This window comes from Engystomops pustulosus, chromosome 4, assembly GCF_040894005.1.
Source record: "Engystomops pustulosus chromosome 4, aEngPut4.maternal, whole genome shotgun sequence".
In the NCBI taxonomy this organism is placed as follows: domain Eukaryota; kingdom Metazoa; phylum Chordata; class Amphibia; order Anura; family Leptodactylidae; genus Engystomops; species Engystomops pustulosus.
The window spans coordinates 146453319-146469641 of NC_092414.1; the positions used below are offsets into that span (position 1 = coordinate 146453319).

The window sequence follows — 16323 nt, forward strand, 5'->3', positions numbered from 1 at the left end:
TGGCTAGTATATGCACTGCAGCAAGGACAGCCACCAGCAGATCAACCAGAAATAAAATATATATAACACTATTGTAGGCGTAAGTAAGCCGTTTGGATTCTCCTTTGGCTATTTTCTAGCCAAGTATGAAAGCACACTGATGAGAGGACGCTGAGTTATGAAAAAATAAACGTAAAATAAAAAGAAACTGCCAGACTGTGCCTAATTGAAATCCAACCCCTAATAAATTATCCCACTTCGGTCTTTGCGATGGATATGTGTGTCACTAAGCGCTAAACACAGCGGTCGCAAGTCTCACTCCAAATTCCTCACAATTGGCTAGTATATGCACTGCAGCAAGGACAGCCACCAGCAGATCAACCAGAAATAAAATATATATAACGCTATTGTAGGCGTAAGTAAGCCGTTTGGATTCTCCTTTGGCTATTTTCTAGCCAAGTATGAAAGCACACTGATGAGATGACGCTGAGTTATGAAAAAATAAACGTAAAATAAAAAGGAAATGGCAGACTGTGCCTAATTGAAATCCAACCCCTAATAAATTTTCCCACTTTGGTCTTTGCTATGGATATGTGCGTCACTAAGCGCTAAACACAGTGGTCGCAAGTCTCACTCCAAATTCCTCACAATTGGCTATTATATGCACTGCAGCAAGGACAGCCACCAGCAGATCAACCAGAAATAAAATATATATAACGCTATTGTAGGCGTAAGTAAGCCGTTTGGATTCTCCTTTGGCTATTTTCTAGCCAAGTATGAAAGCACACTGATGAGATGACGCTGAGTTATGAAGAAATAAACGTAAAATAAAAAGGAAATGGCAGACTGTGCCTAATTGAAATCCAACCCCTAATAAATTATCCCATTTCGGTCTTTGCGATGGATATGTGCGTCACGAAGCGCTAAACACAGCGGTCGCAAGTCTCACTCCAAATTCCTCACAATTGGCTAGTATATGCACTGCAGCAAGGACAGCCACCAGCAGATCAACCAGAAATAAAATATATATAACGCTATTGTAGGCGTAAGTAAGCCGTTTGGATTCTCCTTTGGCTATTTTCTCACCAAGTATGAAAGCACACTGATGAGATGACGCTGAGTTATGAAAAAATAAACGTAAAATAAAAAGAAACTGCCAGACTGTGCCTAATTGAAATCCAACCCCTAATAAATTATCCCACTTCGGTCTTTGCGATGGATATGTGCGTCACTAAGCACTAAACACAGCGGTCGCAAGTCTCACTCCAAATTCCTCACAATTGGCTAGTATATGCACTGCAGCAAGGACAGCCACCAGCAGATCAACCAGAAATAAAATATATATAACGCTATTGTAGGCGTAAGTAAGCCGTTTGGATTCTCCTTTGGCTATTTTCTAGCCAAGTATGAAAGCACACTGATGAGATGACACTGAGTTATGAAAAAATAAACGTAAAATAAAAGGAAATGGCAGACTGTGCCTAATTGAAATCCAACCCCTAATAAATTATCCCATTTCGGTCTTTGCGATGGATATGTGCGTCACGAAGCGCTAAACACAGCGGTCGCAAGTCTCACTCCAAATTCCTCACAATTGGCTAGTATATGCACTGCAGCAAGGACAGCCACCAGCAGATCAACCAGAAATAAAATATATATAACGCTATTGTAGGCGTAAGTAAGCCGTTTGGATTCTCCTTTGGCTATTTTCTAACCAAGTATGAAAGCACACTGATGAGATGACGCTGAGTTATGAAAAAATAAACGTAAAATAAAAAGAAACTGGCAGACTGTGCCTAATTGAAATCAAACCCCTAATAAATTTTCCCACTTTGGTGTTTGAGGTGGATATGTGTGTCACTAAGAGCTAAACACAACGGTAGCAAGTCCCCCTGCAAATTCCTCACAAGCTGCACTAGCTGCACTACTAGTGCCAGCAAGCCCAGCCACAAGCAAACAAAAAAAAAAAAGTATACCGTTATTGTAGCCCTAAGAAGGGCTGTTGGGTTCTTGTTGAATCACTCCTGCCTAACACTATTCTAATAGAACACCCTAATGCTTTCCCTGACCAGCAACAGCTCTCTCCCTAGCGGCATCCAGACACAGAATGATCCGAGCAGCACGGGCAGCGGCTAGTCTATCCCAGGGTCACCTGATCTGGCCAGCCAACCACTGCTATCGACGTGTAAGGGTACCACGTCATGCTGGGTGGAGTGCAGAGTCTCCTGGCTTGTGATTGGCTCTGTTTCTGGCCGCCAAAAAGCAAAACGGCGGGAGCTGCCATTTTCTCGAGCGGGCAAAGTATTCGTCCGAGCAACGAGCAGTTTCGAGTACGCTAATGCTCGAACGAGCATCAAGCTCGGACGAGTATGTTTGCTCATCTCTAATTCTAATACATTGCTAATAGAGATTTTTCTGGGATTTGAGCACATATACCTGTTTTAAGTCTTCACATTTCAATATAATGAAATAATTATGCAGCAGATTTTTATTGCATCTCTCCGGTGATACAGCAGCAGAATTTACAATTTCCAATACAATAGGGAAAACATGTCATCTCCAAATATAGACAATATATTGCATTTCTGAAATATTAGTGCAAAATAAATTAAAAAAAGTAGCTGAAATGTTTACATAATGTAACACAAATTTAATGAATACCTAGTACAGGCAGTCCCAGGTTACGTACAAGATAGGTTCTGTAGGTTTGTTCTTAAAGGGAACCTGTCATCAGGGACTTCATTTTCACTAAAGACAGGTTGCAGAAGCTCATCACACCTGCAGTGCAAAAATGCCTCTCTGCCTTTTATAAGCATTTGCATTACAGCATAATTGTGTGTTATAACTTACCTTGCACCCTAATAAAATCCTGGGGTAGTCATCGGGGCTGGACTTTGGTTTGGATGCATTTCAAAATGCAACATGTGACTTGTCTGTGTTACTCAATCCTCGGATCTTAGCCCCCACCTTTGTGCTCCTGTACAGCTCCTCCCTCTCCTACTGCTGTCAGCTCACCAGGTTGTGATTTCTGTGATGGAGCAGCAGGGAAGAGTCAAGTCACATGTTGTTTTTTTGAAATGCATCCAAACCAAAGCCTAACCCCTGTGGCTACCCCAGGATTTTTTCAGGGTGCAAGGTAAGCTATAACACACAATTATATTGTAATGCAAAAGCTTAGAAAAGGCAGAAAGGCAGCTGTGCAATGCAGGTGTGATGGGCTTCTACAACCTGTCGTTAGTGAAAATGAGGTCCATGGTGACAGGTTCCCTTTAAGTTGAATTGGTATGTAAGTTGGAACTGTATACTTCATAATTGTAACCCCAGCCAATTTTTTCTTGGTTTATGTGACAATTAGATTTTAAAATGTTATGTTATGGATTAATAATAAATCTTAATTGCAGACACCTTTTGATAACTATTACAGCTGATCATTATAGCCCGAGGCTAAAGTAAATTATCAACATTCAGGGGGCCGTTTGTAAGTAGGGGTCATCTGTAAGTCGGGTGTTCCAAAGTCAGGGACTGCCTGTATATACTGTAGTATTGGCATGTTTACATAAAAGTATTCATTTAAATCTTTTTCCTGCATTCTTAGTTTTTTTGAAAAGTAAGTGATACTTATGATGTGTTCATGTGACAGGTTATAATCAACATATCGACTCCACTCTTACCAATGAATTCCAAGTTGTTTACCAGTATCTTTCATCTTTAGTTCCATCGGGTATTTATGCCAGGTAATTAGTAATATAACTATGATGAAACTTGCTTTACATACATTATAGCACTTGATTTAAAGGAAAGCTGTCAAGAGATTTATGGTGCATGAACCATAGGTAGCATGAAATCCTGAGATACTCCCTGAATAAAACAATTATGGTATAACATAATGTAATAAGTTTTAAGGTTCACCCTTCGCATCTCAGCTACTGTAGATTGGTAGTTCCCTAACAGGAAGCTATACCTCAACCACTTTATCTCATAAACACTTTAAAAGAACATCTAACACCACCTTTACTGGTGGTAGACTGTACCCATTAACATGCTCATTACCTTAGGGATACTGGCCACCTTTCCTCTTATTCTTTCCAATGTCCATGTTGCAGAGAATTTGACTTTATAAAAATACTAGCAGTAGACACAGGTGTTGCTCAGGATAGTAAATAATAGCTCTTAGCTATAACAAAATAATATTTTTAATCAATCTATGTATCTATCTCTTCCTGCCTGTCACTCACTCACTATGCCTACCTGTCACTCTCTTTCTCTCTGTTTGTCATTTACTCTCCCTGTCTTTCTGTTTGTCACTCACTCTCCCTGATTGTCTCTCTGTCTCTTACTCACTTTCACTGCCTGTCTGTCACTCACTTTCCCTGTCTGTCTCTCACTCACTCAACCTCTCTCTCTACATTTCTCTCACTCACTCTCTCTACATGTCTCTCACTCATTCTCCCTGCCTCGCCCTCACTCATCCTTCCTGCCTGTCTCTCTGTCTCTCACTTACTATCTTTGCCTGTCTCTCACTCTCCCTGCCTATCTCTGTCTATTACTCACTCTCCCTACCTGTCTCTTTCTGTCACTCACTCTCCCTGCCTGTCTATCAGTCTCTCAAAAGGAGGTAGCAAAGGAGGTAGCAAAAGGAGGCAGCAAAGGAGGTAGCAAAAGGAGAACACCTACTGTATGTCACATCTCCCTTTACACACATTTTACTACTGCTTTCTGCAAGATTCATTGCCAGGTTAAGCACACTTTAATATATAGGATTAAAATAAGCAAAGTCTAAAGCCTGTTAATAATTACTGGAAAGTTTTATGAAGATTTTATATTACTGTTAAATTTTATGAACCTCGTAACAGACATATCATATGCACAAAGTATGCAAATCCTCCAATCTATTTCCCTATCTACCTATAAGTAATGAGAATGAAAGTTAAATGTAAATGGACGATGACTATACCTTATATTTCCTATTACTAAATAAACTAATGATTCATGTAAGTTACAATCATTAGCAGTCATTGAGCAAGAGGATAATTGAATCCGCCTATGAAACGAGACATAGAAATCAAATTTAGCTTAATACTCACTTAATTCCATATTTGGCATGTATTTTAACTCTCATGCCTCATCACTTGACTGCTATTGTATTCACTTTCTTGTAGAGATAAAACATGTACCTTTCGTAATATTATTGACTCATCTGGTGGCACATGGCCATTCTACCGCTTCTGTGACAACTACTGGAGAAGAGAGGTAATACTTTAATTAATTAATTAATTAAATTTGTATTCTTTAAAATCCTGTTCCAGACACAATGGAGATTTACTACGGAAGTACACCCGAATTCTGTTGTAATACAAGCCAAAAGTGGTCATGCAAGACGATTTACAAGTGTTTTAGAAAGCCCTAAGGCACTTTTAAGATATGTGGGAAAATGGTTGAGTGTCTTCACAGAAAGCTGAGCTTAACCTAAAGTGGCACAGACTGCAGGACAGAAAGTGCCAGTTAGCCAAAATGTAGTCTTTGTCTTGATTTGGTGTAAATTAAGATGAGACAGTCTAAAAATAAAACAGGATTACAGATTACTGATCTGAACCAGTATTCCATTAACCTGGCTGTTGTTTGTCATGGTGCATTTAAGCCTGTATGGAGAAAACTTAGAGGCTGAGCTCTCTCCAAACAGGGTAGAAGTCTGCTGTATTAGAAATCAGGTCCCAGCATTTAAGTGCCAGTATTTTTGTTGAAAGATACTTCCACTTTAGCATGTTTGTGTTCATTGAACAGTCTGAAATGTAACATGCTTTATCCTGCGTTAAAATAAAAGCCATTGTTGGGGGAGAATCCTTGTTGAACTTCATACACATCAGATCTCACCCAAATTCACATGTTTAGCCAACATATATCTAAATTATATGATCATTCTAAGTTGTCAATTGATCACTAGCTAAATGAGATAACTGTCATCCGCTTAAATAGTCATATACTATAAGCTCTTCTAGTCTCCTATACCAACTGTTTATAATGCACTAGAATAAAAAAAACCCTATGCAGGAGCATGACCATGGTATGACCATTATCTTTTCTTTTACAATTGAAGAATCCAAATATACAGACGGCAGAAGATGTTGATGCCTTGATTCTTGGAATGACTTCCCAAATTGCTGAAGATGAAGATAATGTTGTGATTGAAGACTTACGAGGTCAGTATTTCCAGCCAGTTGGATATAGTTAATCACTACAGTAGATTAATTGAATTATAGAGATCGATTTGTAAATGTATAGTTCAGGATACATAAATTAGTCCCTAGGGAATTTGATGGTGCTATATAGATAAAGATTATTATTATAGACCTGCTTACTAGATGAAACCATATAAATAGTCTGTAGGCAGTGAGAATAAATAACATGAGAACTGAAAATACTACAACATATAGTATATAGTATAGCATTAAGTATATCAGCTTTAAAGTAAACTTATCTTTACACTAAATGTGTGTTAGCCTAAATATAAGCATAAGGGGAATTCTTATATATAAAGCTATAAAGTTGAGTGTATGGGTGAGATTTATCACTGCTTCTATGCCAGTTTTTTTAGCGTAAAAGCAGTGAAATAATTGTGAATTCCTGAGCAGTTCAAGAATTTGCAATTCTTACAGTGACTATGTCACCTCCACGCCATGTGGGCTGGGAGATGGCATAGAGGGGCACTGCAGACTTCATAGTAGGCGGGCCTTTATTTGAAAAACCAGCAGGCTTTTGTTCGATGGTTTCTACACAAAACTACACCAGGTCTAAACCTCTTGATGTATCTGGAGGGAAGGGGGTGTGGCCACCAGATCGCTTGCATATCATATATCTCCAACCATGTGTTTATGTATGTATGCTAAATCAATCTGCACTATAAAGTTTACAGTCATCAATTTTCAGTCAAAAATTTTATTCTCTGGAGCTCGGTCTGAATTTTTGTGGTGCATGCACTAAGCCACACCCCTTTCCTTGAGGCCACTTTCTTTTTGTCCAGGTCAGAAAACTGTCTGAAAAATGGTCTAAAACCTTAGTAAATGTGGCAAAACCCATATCACCAGAATTCTGGTGTAGACAGATTGATAAGGAGAATGTTATAGGAGAAAGACAGATGATAGGAAGATTGATGACGGAAGATAAATATGAAAGCTGATAAAGATTTATTGAAAATATATTGAAAATATATGGATAGATTTATAGATGTAGAAATATAAAGTAGATTACATATAGGTAGCTAGATAGATGATAGAAGATAGATAGAAAGATATCTCAAAGTGAAGAGGCAGCACTCCAAGTAGTGTTGAAAGGGGGTGAACCTTTATTCCATGAACCGCAACGTTTCGGTGTGAGTTTACACCTTTCTCAAGCATAATATGTGTGTCAGGTATCCAATTATTTAAAGACCAAGCCATTCACTGATTGGTCAGTGGTAAAGTGAACAAATACATGATAGAACGTGAAAAAAATATATTGCCATCAAACAAAAACAAAGTAGTGTGTCACTGACATAATTTGTTCAAAAAGACATGAAATAAATTTTTATGATCGGTGCAAAAACAAAACACCTCCTGAATGGGTGAAATCCACCCAAACCACCCCTAAAGGTTAAGTAAACACGTAAAAAGTGCAAGTGCCTCTGTCAAGCTGCCATAGAAGTAAGAGCCATATAAGTTAATGCCTACAAAGTAAATGAGGTAAAAAAAGCCACCCAAAAATCAAGGGGGATTAAGGTAGTGGAGGCAAAACCCTAGTATACATTACAAATAGCCTGGCAAGAAAACCAGTGAAGTAGCAGCATTCAAGCGGGTTGGTAGAATAATCAGGAGGTGGAGGGCTCCCCACGCATTACGTCTCCAACTGGAGATTGATTTTTGGGTGGCTTTTTTTACCTCATTTACTTTGTAGGCATTAACTTATATGGCTCTTGGTTCTATGGCAGCTTGATAGAGGCACTTGCACTTTTTACGTGTTTACTTACCCTTTAGGGGTGGTTTGGGTGGATTTCACCCATTCAGGAGGTGTTTTGTTTTTGCACCGATCATAGTGCTTATAACATTTTTGTAAACACTTTTTGTAAAAATTTTTTTGTAAACACATTTTCATTGATCAGTTCCCTGTAAAGTCCCCGGTCTAGTGAGGTGGGATTATTATCCCTTTCTGGCGATTACGTGTTTCCTGGTGGTAGGTACAATATACCCTGGGAGCTGCATGCCTGTCACTTGACGGACGTTGCACCGAGCGAGTAGTAGAAAACACAATTGCGAGATATTTCTGGTTTACCTTTCACTAAGAATTAGGAATAATTTTGTCTGCCTGACTAGAAACGTTTAAAACTAAATAAACTTTATTAATAATTTATTAAAATTTGTAAATAAATGTCTAATACATTCAGGCATTGGTCCGTGAATGATTATTACAAAGAATGGTCCATAGACAGGGCAGTGTGATATTGTGTTTGAACACTGACCTGGCTGACGAGCCTTTAGAAAATTGTGGTCTATAGGAACGATATTATCTGTCACTAGACCAGAAGAATAGATACTGATAAGCTCAGCTAATTCTCATAAAAGTCACACCTAACGCGTTTCTGCATCTATGGTAATGTAACTAGATACGTCCTCAGAGGTGCTTAAAATTGATTTATAAGTGTGACATTGTGTCATATCACACCGGCGGCATTTAAACACTTAGTTCCACCCATAGTTTGTGTCATGTCCTGGGCGGGGCTGTGTTTTTAGGCTCCTTGATTGGTTGGGCGGTATAGACGTCACGCTACGATACCGCCCATATGCAGGAGCAATCTCACTAGTTAGTAATACGAGACTGCTGTCAAAATCCTGCATAGGAATGTCACGCCCTCACAGGGCGGGGATCCAGCATCATGCGCGGTTGCCCTGGGAGGATACGTCACGGGGTCACGTGATGTGTCACTAGTCACATGATCCCCAAATGTCAACAATCGTTTGTGTGGAGATCGAACATCACAGGATTAAAGGTAAGGCAGAGATAAGCTGAGTATTTGTAGATCACTTACATTGGTTCATAAGTGATTGTAGGATAGTTCATCGGACAGAAGTGATGGTAGATATAGAATTATCCGCAGTAACAACCATTAGTAAAGGTTGCAGTGACTGTAGTACTTGCCAATTACTCCCAAAGTAGTTACAATCTTTTCAGTTGTTGTAAAAGGGTTTTTTAGGATTGGTGGGCACTACTTGATAACAATCTTTGTCACAAAGAATTTTTTTGCACATTTTTAAGTACTGTTCTCTGCTCAGAATTACCAGATTACCGCCTTTGTATGAAGGCTTAATAATTATAGACTGGTCCTTCTCTAGTGTCTTGAGAGCCCACCATTCATCTCTTGATAGATTATGACAGACATTCAGCTCAGTACATTGTTTCTGTAGATGGTCCGTGACTACCCTTAAAAAGGTGTCAATTAAAGTATTGTCATTTAGGGGCGGGAATTTTTTGGATTTAGGTCTAAAGTCCGTAAAAGGACCTTCCCCCGGTATCCTATCTCCTTCCTCCTGAAGGCTATCAAGAGTCCTCAGGCAGTCAAGGTCTGTGGGTTCAAGGCCCAATTCCTGACATTGATGTTTGTCATGCTGCATAAAAAACTTTTTCCATTTTAGTTTTCTGCAGAATAGGTTTAGATCTTTGATCCAGGTGAATAGATCAAATGGTGGAGTGGGAACAAATGATAGCCCCCTCATGAGTACTGATTTTTCCATATCTGTTAGGGGTCTGTCAGATAAATTTATTATTTGCATGCTATCATTTGAATATTTCCCAAGCCTGGTTAGGTGTCCTTCCGTCCCCGTAGCTGGTATTCCAGGGGCGGTGGGTCTTGAGATAAAAAACCTTCCCTGCCTTTTTGTGGTCTAGCTCTTTCGCCTCTGCCTGTTCCTCGGGCCGTACCTCTTCCTCTGCCCCTTCCCCTTTTGGGAGTACCTCCACGTCCCCCTCTATTTCTTGTTGCACCCCTGCCTGAGGCGTCACTGTCCGAGTTTTCGTTGTCAGAGGATGTAAGATCCACCTCCGATTCGGGTACTCGGTTATCTGTTTTTGAATTGTAATCTAAGATGTTACCCTCCTTGAAGTCTATTATGTCTCTGCAGAACTGATAATGTTTGCGCTCCTTAATTTGAGCCGTGAAGCGTTCTATTGTGTTCTGTAGGACTAGTTCCTTACGTTCAAACTCAGGATTGGATGAAAACTTTGTGGTATTTTCTATATTAGTTTTTAATGTTGTATCTGTGGACACCAGGCGGGTTTTTTCCTCCTCTAAAAGGAGGTTCATGAATCTGAGGGACGAGTCAATAGATTCTTTTTCCCACTTTTTCAATAGGGCGGGGGACCTAATTCTAGAGGATGGTATGAGGTTTATGCGAAGACCCCTAGGCACTATGTTATTCTTCAGGTAGGTTTCTAATGATTGAACTTCCCACCAACCCCTCAAGTGATCTCTGTATGCCTTGGTCAAATGTCTGAAAGCTGACGTTATGGTTAAATTCTGTACTGGTGGAGGTAATTCTTTGTCCAAAAAAAAACACTTCCTTTGCATCACTAAGCCATCTGTTAGTGTCTACTTCTCCTGTGAGAAATCCTGCCATCTCCAATGTTAGAAAAGATGTATCTGGTAAATTATTAGAAAACACAATTGCGAGATATTTCTGGTTTACGAGTAGTACCAGGCATATTGTGATTCCTGTTCTGCACGGGTTCCACACAGTTGCCCACCTATATAACACACACCGGCCACAACAGTATTATTATACTTACCTCTTAGCTCCAATCGCTTGTACTGTGGGAACAGGGCAGCCCGACCTTAAGATGGCCACCGCTCATGAGATACAACTAATACGCATGCGCAGCCATGGCCGCCTCGCTCCGTGAGGTCACTTCCGGTTCTGCAGAATGCGAACCAGCTGTTTCCGGCTCAACATGTAATGACAGCGTACGCCTTTAGATGGCCTCGGGTAAACAAACTAAATTCATGAATGAATGTTAGGAGACGTGGATTGGGTCCTGAAGCCGATGGGTGGATCCTGTTTTACAAAGAAAGCACTATGTCACTTTATATTGTTGTCACTGCAAATTTCATTGCACAATGTACCTAGACACTTTATGATCTTCACAAGAATGATATTACGAAGTATTGCAATGTATTTTTTTCACGTTCTATCATGTATTTGTTCACTTTACCACTGACCAATCAGTGAATGGCTTGGTCTTTAAATAATTGGATACTTGACATACATGTTATGCTTGAGAAAGGTGTAAACTCACACCGAAACGTCGCGGTTCATGGAATTTCAACACTACTTGGAGTGCTGCCTCTTCACTTTGATATATTTGGGATTCTCCGCCAAGGAATCACTGGCTACTGCACTCACTGCTTCAGCTGTGCTGCTCAGGACTCTCCCTTGTTTAGACAGAAAGATAGATAGATAGATGTGAGATAAATAGATACAGTAGAAGACCGATTGATGGATAGATAATGGATAGGAGATAGATAATAATATAAGATAGATAGATTTAATACAGGGAACCATGGGCACATTCCCAGTGTGCCACTCCCCAATGCCGGCCCTGAGCGGCATTGTTCTTATAATGATGACCTATCCCATGAAATCAATAACAAGATAATCAGTCATACACACTGTCATAGTGTGTGAGACTTTAATTTTAGTGGATGTATTCTATACTTCATAATCATTCCAAAATCAAGATCTCAAACTATATGACAGTTACAATATAGGTAGGCATGTGTGTATACAAAATAAATGGGATAGATACACGCATCATCCTCTCCAGTCTTTCAATCATTTTTGTAAAAACAGGTGCCCGGAACAAACCCCACAGGCTTTGGAAGCAGTCCAATGAGCGTTCAGTACTGTTCTTTAACCCCGACATTTGACGTAATAGTACTGCATGGCGGGAGGTGCGTTCCCGCAAAATGCAGTATTATTACGTCAAGCTTCTGGCGCCGGCTCCTGAACGGAGCCGGCGCCAGAAGCTGCGGGTGTCGGCTATATATTATAGCTGACACCCGCTTCCAACACCCGCGATCGGAGAAATCTCTGTTAACCCCTAACACGCCGCGGTCAGCGCGGTCGCGCTGACCGCGGCGTGTCAGAGGCATTTAAATGAAAGCTAAAGTGAATCGGACCCCCCCGCGGCGCTTACCGGGGGGGTCCGCTGCTCCGATCGCAGCCCCGGGACTGCCGGTGCCCGGGGCTGCGAGATCTTCATCAGGAAGCCGGGTCCCTGCCTTCTGGCAGGACCCGGCTGTAAGACACTGGGCATGCGCAGCATGCTCAGTGTCTTACATTACACAGTGCAATACATCTGTATTGCACTGTGTAACCTGTAAAATAGCTTGAACAAGTGATCAGAAGATCACTTGTTCAAGCTTAGATGTCATTACCTGTAAAAAAAAGTTAAAACAATAAATAAAGGTTTTTTAAAATAAAAATAAATAATAAAAGAAAGTGAAAGCCCCCCAAACACCACATTTCCCTGTACACAAGTAATAAAGTATAAAAAACACTAAATCACAAAAAAACCCCACTTATTTGGTATCGCCGCGTCCGTAACAATCTGTACAATAAATGCTAATCATAATTGGACCCTCTAGGTGAACGTGGTTAAAAAAATAACCCAAAAACTTGCCAAAAATTAAAACTTTTTATCAAATTGCTTTACAAAAAATGTTCTAAAAAGTGATCCGAAAAATTTATAAGCGCCAAAATGATATCACTGAAAAGAACAACTTGTCACGCAAAAAATAAGCTCACAACCAGCTCCGTCAACCAAAAAATACTATAGTTATGCCGCTATAAAAATGGCAATACTAAAACAAATGTAATTTTTTCTATTCTAGTTTTCCTTCAATAAAATTGGCCAAATATAAATAAAACTATATAAATGAGGTATCACCGTAATCGTAGTGATCCGTAGAATAAAGATAATATATTATTGTTATGCTACAGCGAACACCCCCCCAAAAAAATGCTAAAAATCCAAAACAAAAATTGATGATTTTATTTTCCTCCACACGAAAAAAGTTAATAAAATTGCTTCGATAAGCTAAACACCCTCTAAAATAAAGGTTTTTTTTTTACAGTGCATCTCGTCTCGCAAAAAAAAATCCCTTATTTGACTAAATTGCTTAAAAAATAAATAAAGATTGTATAGCCCATTCCCAACGCGCGTTGTTATAGAACGGTGCGGCGGGTAGTGACTTGCCAACACTGTTCAGACACAGTGATCGGGGCAAGATGGCGGCTGTTCCTGACATCCATCCATCCTGCCCCATGGACCAGAAGGGTTATGTCGCCCCCACACCCCCCCAGTTCATGATCGCTGCTATTGGCTCATCAATTCAGACCAGCCAATAGAAGCGAATTTACTTATGACGTCAGTAATACCAGTCACTATGTCTGTAGACACGGTGATCGGGGCAGGGTGGTGGCTGTTCCTGACAGCCACCAATTGTGCCTTGCGGTCCAGAGGGGTTTTGTTGCCCCCCTCTGTCCATGTTTGCCGCTATTGGCTGATCGATTTGGTCCAGCCAAAAGCAGCAATATTCGTCACAATGGGCATCGCTAGGGTGAATAAGAGCAACACTTGGCGATAATTTCCCTACGGAAAACGAAGATATGGTACAAAAGCGCTGGCCGTGCACATTGTACAGATTATGCTGTACAACTCTTACATGCTGTTCCAATGTGCAGGTCCTGCTGTATCATTTCTCCGTTTTCAAGAGGAAGATATTAGGAAACTAATATTGGGACAAGAAGGACGGGGCCCCAGTACCTCTGGTTTAGATGTTCCAGAACAGCATTTTCCCGGTGAATTCTGCTGCTTCTAAAGGTAGGACTCAATAAAGAGTCTGTTCCAAAAGAGGAGTTAGGATGGACACTACATACTACTAATAGACCTGCGACACCTCCAGAGTGACAAAAGTTTAGTTGATCCCCTGGTATATTCTACCTCCTTATACGCAACACATTCACAATTCACGCCCAACCTGTTGTGAATTCATTTAGGTAAAATGAATAATTGTAACAACTTTTAGGTTACGTTGCTCCCTATACCCCTCCATTATTTCATAAGGGGCGCCACATAACGGGCACTGAACTTTCCAGAAATAATTGCAATTTCCATCTTGGACTCCGTTGCACATCAAAATGCTCATTTCACGATGTGTATTACCCTACACCACATATTGCACCTTGCTAAATTCCCCAAGGGGTGTACATTCAACAATTAGGGTCACTTTTCGGGTTTTCCTCTGTTTTGGTACCACTACGGCTCTCCAAATGTATCCTGACACATGTGAAGGATTTCTGTCAAATTTGGCCACTAAAAGACAAACATCCCTCTTTTCCTCTACTGTGCGCCCATAAAGCATTTTATATGCACATGTGGGGTACTTCTACACTCGGGAGAAATAGTTTTACACCTTTTTTGGGGTTATTTAATATATGATCCCTTGTAGCTTACAAAAATTAGGGGTAAAGTGACATTTATAGGAAAATGTTCACCTTTTTAATGTTTAGTGCCTAATTGGATCATTAACCTGTAGCGGCAAATACATATATTACACATTGCAAAATTCTCTAAGGGGTGTGCGTTCAAAAATTAGGGTCACTTTTCGGATTCTAATCTGTTTTATACCACTAGGGTTCTCCAAATGCATGTCAAACATTTCTGTCAAATTTGGCTTCTAAAAGGCAAACATCCCCCTTCCCTTTTACTGTGCGCCCATACAACATTTTATATACACATGTGGGGTACTTCTACACTCGAGAGAAATAGGTTTACACATTTTGGGGGGTTATTACGTATTTTTATCCCTTGTGGCTATAACAAATTAGGGGTACAATGACCTTTATAAGAAAATTTTCACCTTTTTCCTATTTAAGTCCTAATGAAATCAAACAACTTTACGGACAAATACACATATTACACCTTGCTAAATTCTCTAAGGGGTGTGCTTTCCAAAATGGTGATACTTGTTGGGGTTCCCCTCTGTTTTGGTACCGCTACGGCTCTCTAAATGCATCCTGACACATGTAAAGGATGTCTGTCAAATTTGGCTTCTAAAAGGACAACGCCCCTCTTTCCCTTCTGAGCTTCACTGCGTACCCATACAACATTTTATTTGCATGTGTGGGGCAATTTTATACTCGGGAGAAATGCTAGTACACATTTTTTGGGGTTGTTTTATCTTTAATGCCTTATGGGATACAAAAAATAGCCGTAAAAGTGACTTTTTTGGGAAAATGTTCATATTTTTCCTTTTAGGGACCTAATTGAAGCAAACACCTGTAGGGGAAAATACATATATTACACCTTGCTAAATTCTCCAAAGGGTGCACTTTCCAAAATGGTGACACTTGTTGGGGTTGCCCTCTGTTTTGGTACCACTAGGGCTCTCCAAATGCATCCTGACACATGTAAAGGATGATTGTCAAATCTGGCCTCTAAAAGGCCAACGCCCCTCTTTCCCTTCTGAGCCCTACTGTGTACCCATACAACACTTTATATGAAAAAGTGGTGCAGTTCTGTGCTTAGGAGAAATAGTTTTACACATTTATGGGGGTTGTTTAATCTTTTTTCCCTTGTGGCTTACAAAAATTTGGGGTAAAAGTGACTTTTTTGAGAAAATTTTCACCTTTTTTCCCTTTTGGGGCGTTCCAAAGTTATAACCACTTAAATAGACACATGTCAGATTTTAAAAAATGGGCCGTGTCAGGAAGGTGAAAAGTGGCTTCAGCGTTAAGGGGTTAAAACAAATGTATTATTTTTCCAAGAATTTAAAACAAGAAAAAAGTTTTGTTCAGTGTTAGGGAGTTGGAAAATGTTCTCACTGCCTATACAGTATAAACTATTGGCTGTGTTAATGTTATTGCATTGCTTCTCTAGTTTTCTGGGTTTACAATTTGTGGTACTACAGATGCTTTGTTATATCACGCCTTTTGAAGAGACTTTAGCAGTCGTGGGTATTACGATCTCAAAAAGGTTATTTCATTTTTCTGTACTAAACATTTTACATTCAATATGTTACGGTATGTGATTAAAGTAGTTAACATTTTTTTCACAAAACAGATTACTGGTATGGTACTCTGAAATATTCCCGGACAGATTACATTGCCAGTAGTATTCAAAGAGGCAGAGATTTTGGGCTTTGTTGTTATAATCGTGCAAGAGAATACTTTGGACTGGCACCTATTACCGGTTGGCAGGATATTAATCCAAAACTCCATCAGATAAATAAACAGGTCAGTAACCTACAATACAAAATGT

The 16323-nt window shown here is 39.9% G+C and overlaps 1 protein-coding gene across 3 annotated transcripts in view; it reads left to right on the plus strand.

Annotated features, from left to right (window-relative positions):
• LOC140127380 (dual oxidase 1-like) overlaps positions 1-16323 on the plus strand; it is a 164785-nt gene that overhangs the window by 53834 nt on the left and 94628 nt on the right. For all 3 annotated transcript variants that reach the window (XM_072148000.1, XM_072147999.1, XM_072147998.1), the window contains 4 exons: positions 3620-3713; positions 5139-5229; positions 6074-6176; positions 16126-16298. In XM_072148000.1, coding sequence (XP_072004101.1) covers positions 3620-3713; positions 5139-5229; positions 6074-6176; positions 16126-16298 — 461 coding nt within the window. The remainder of the gene's footprint in view (positions 1-3619; positions 3714-5138; positions 5230-6073; positions 6177-16125; positions 16299-16323) is intronic.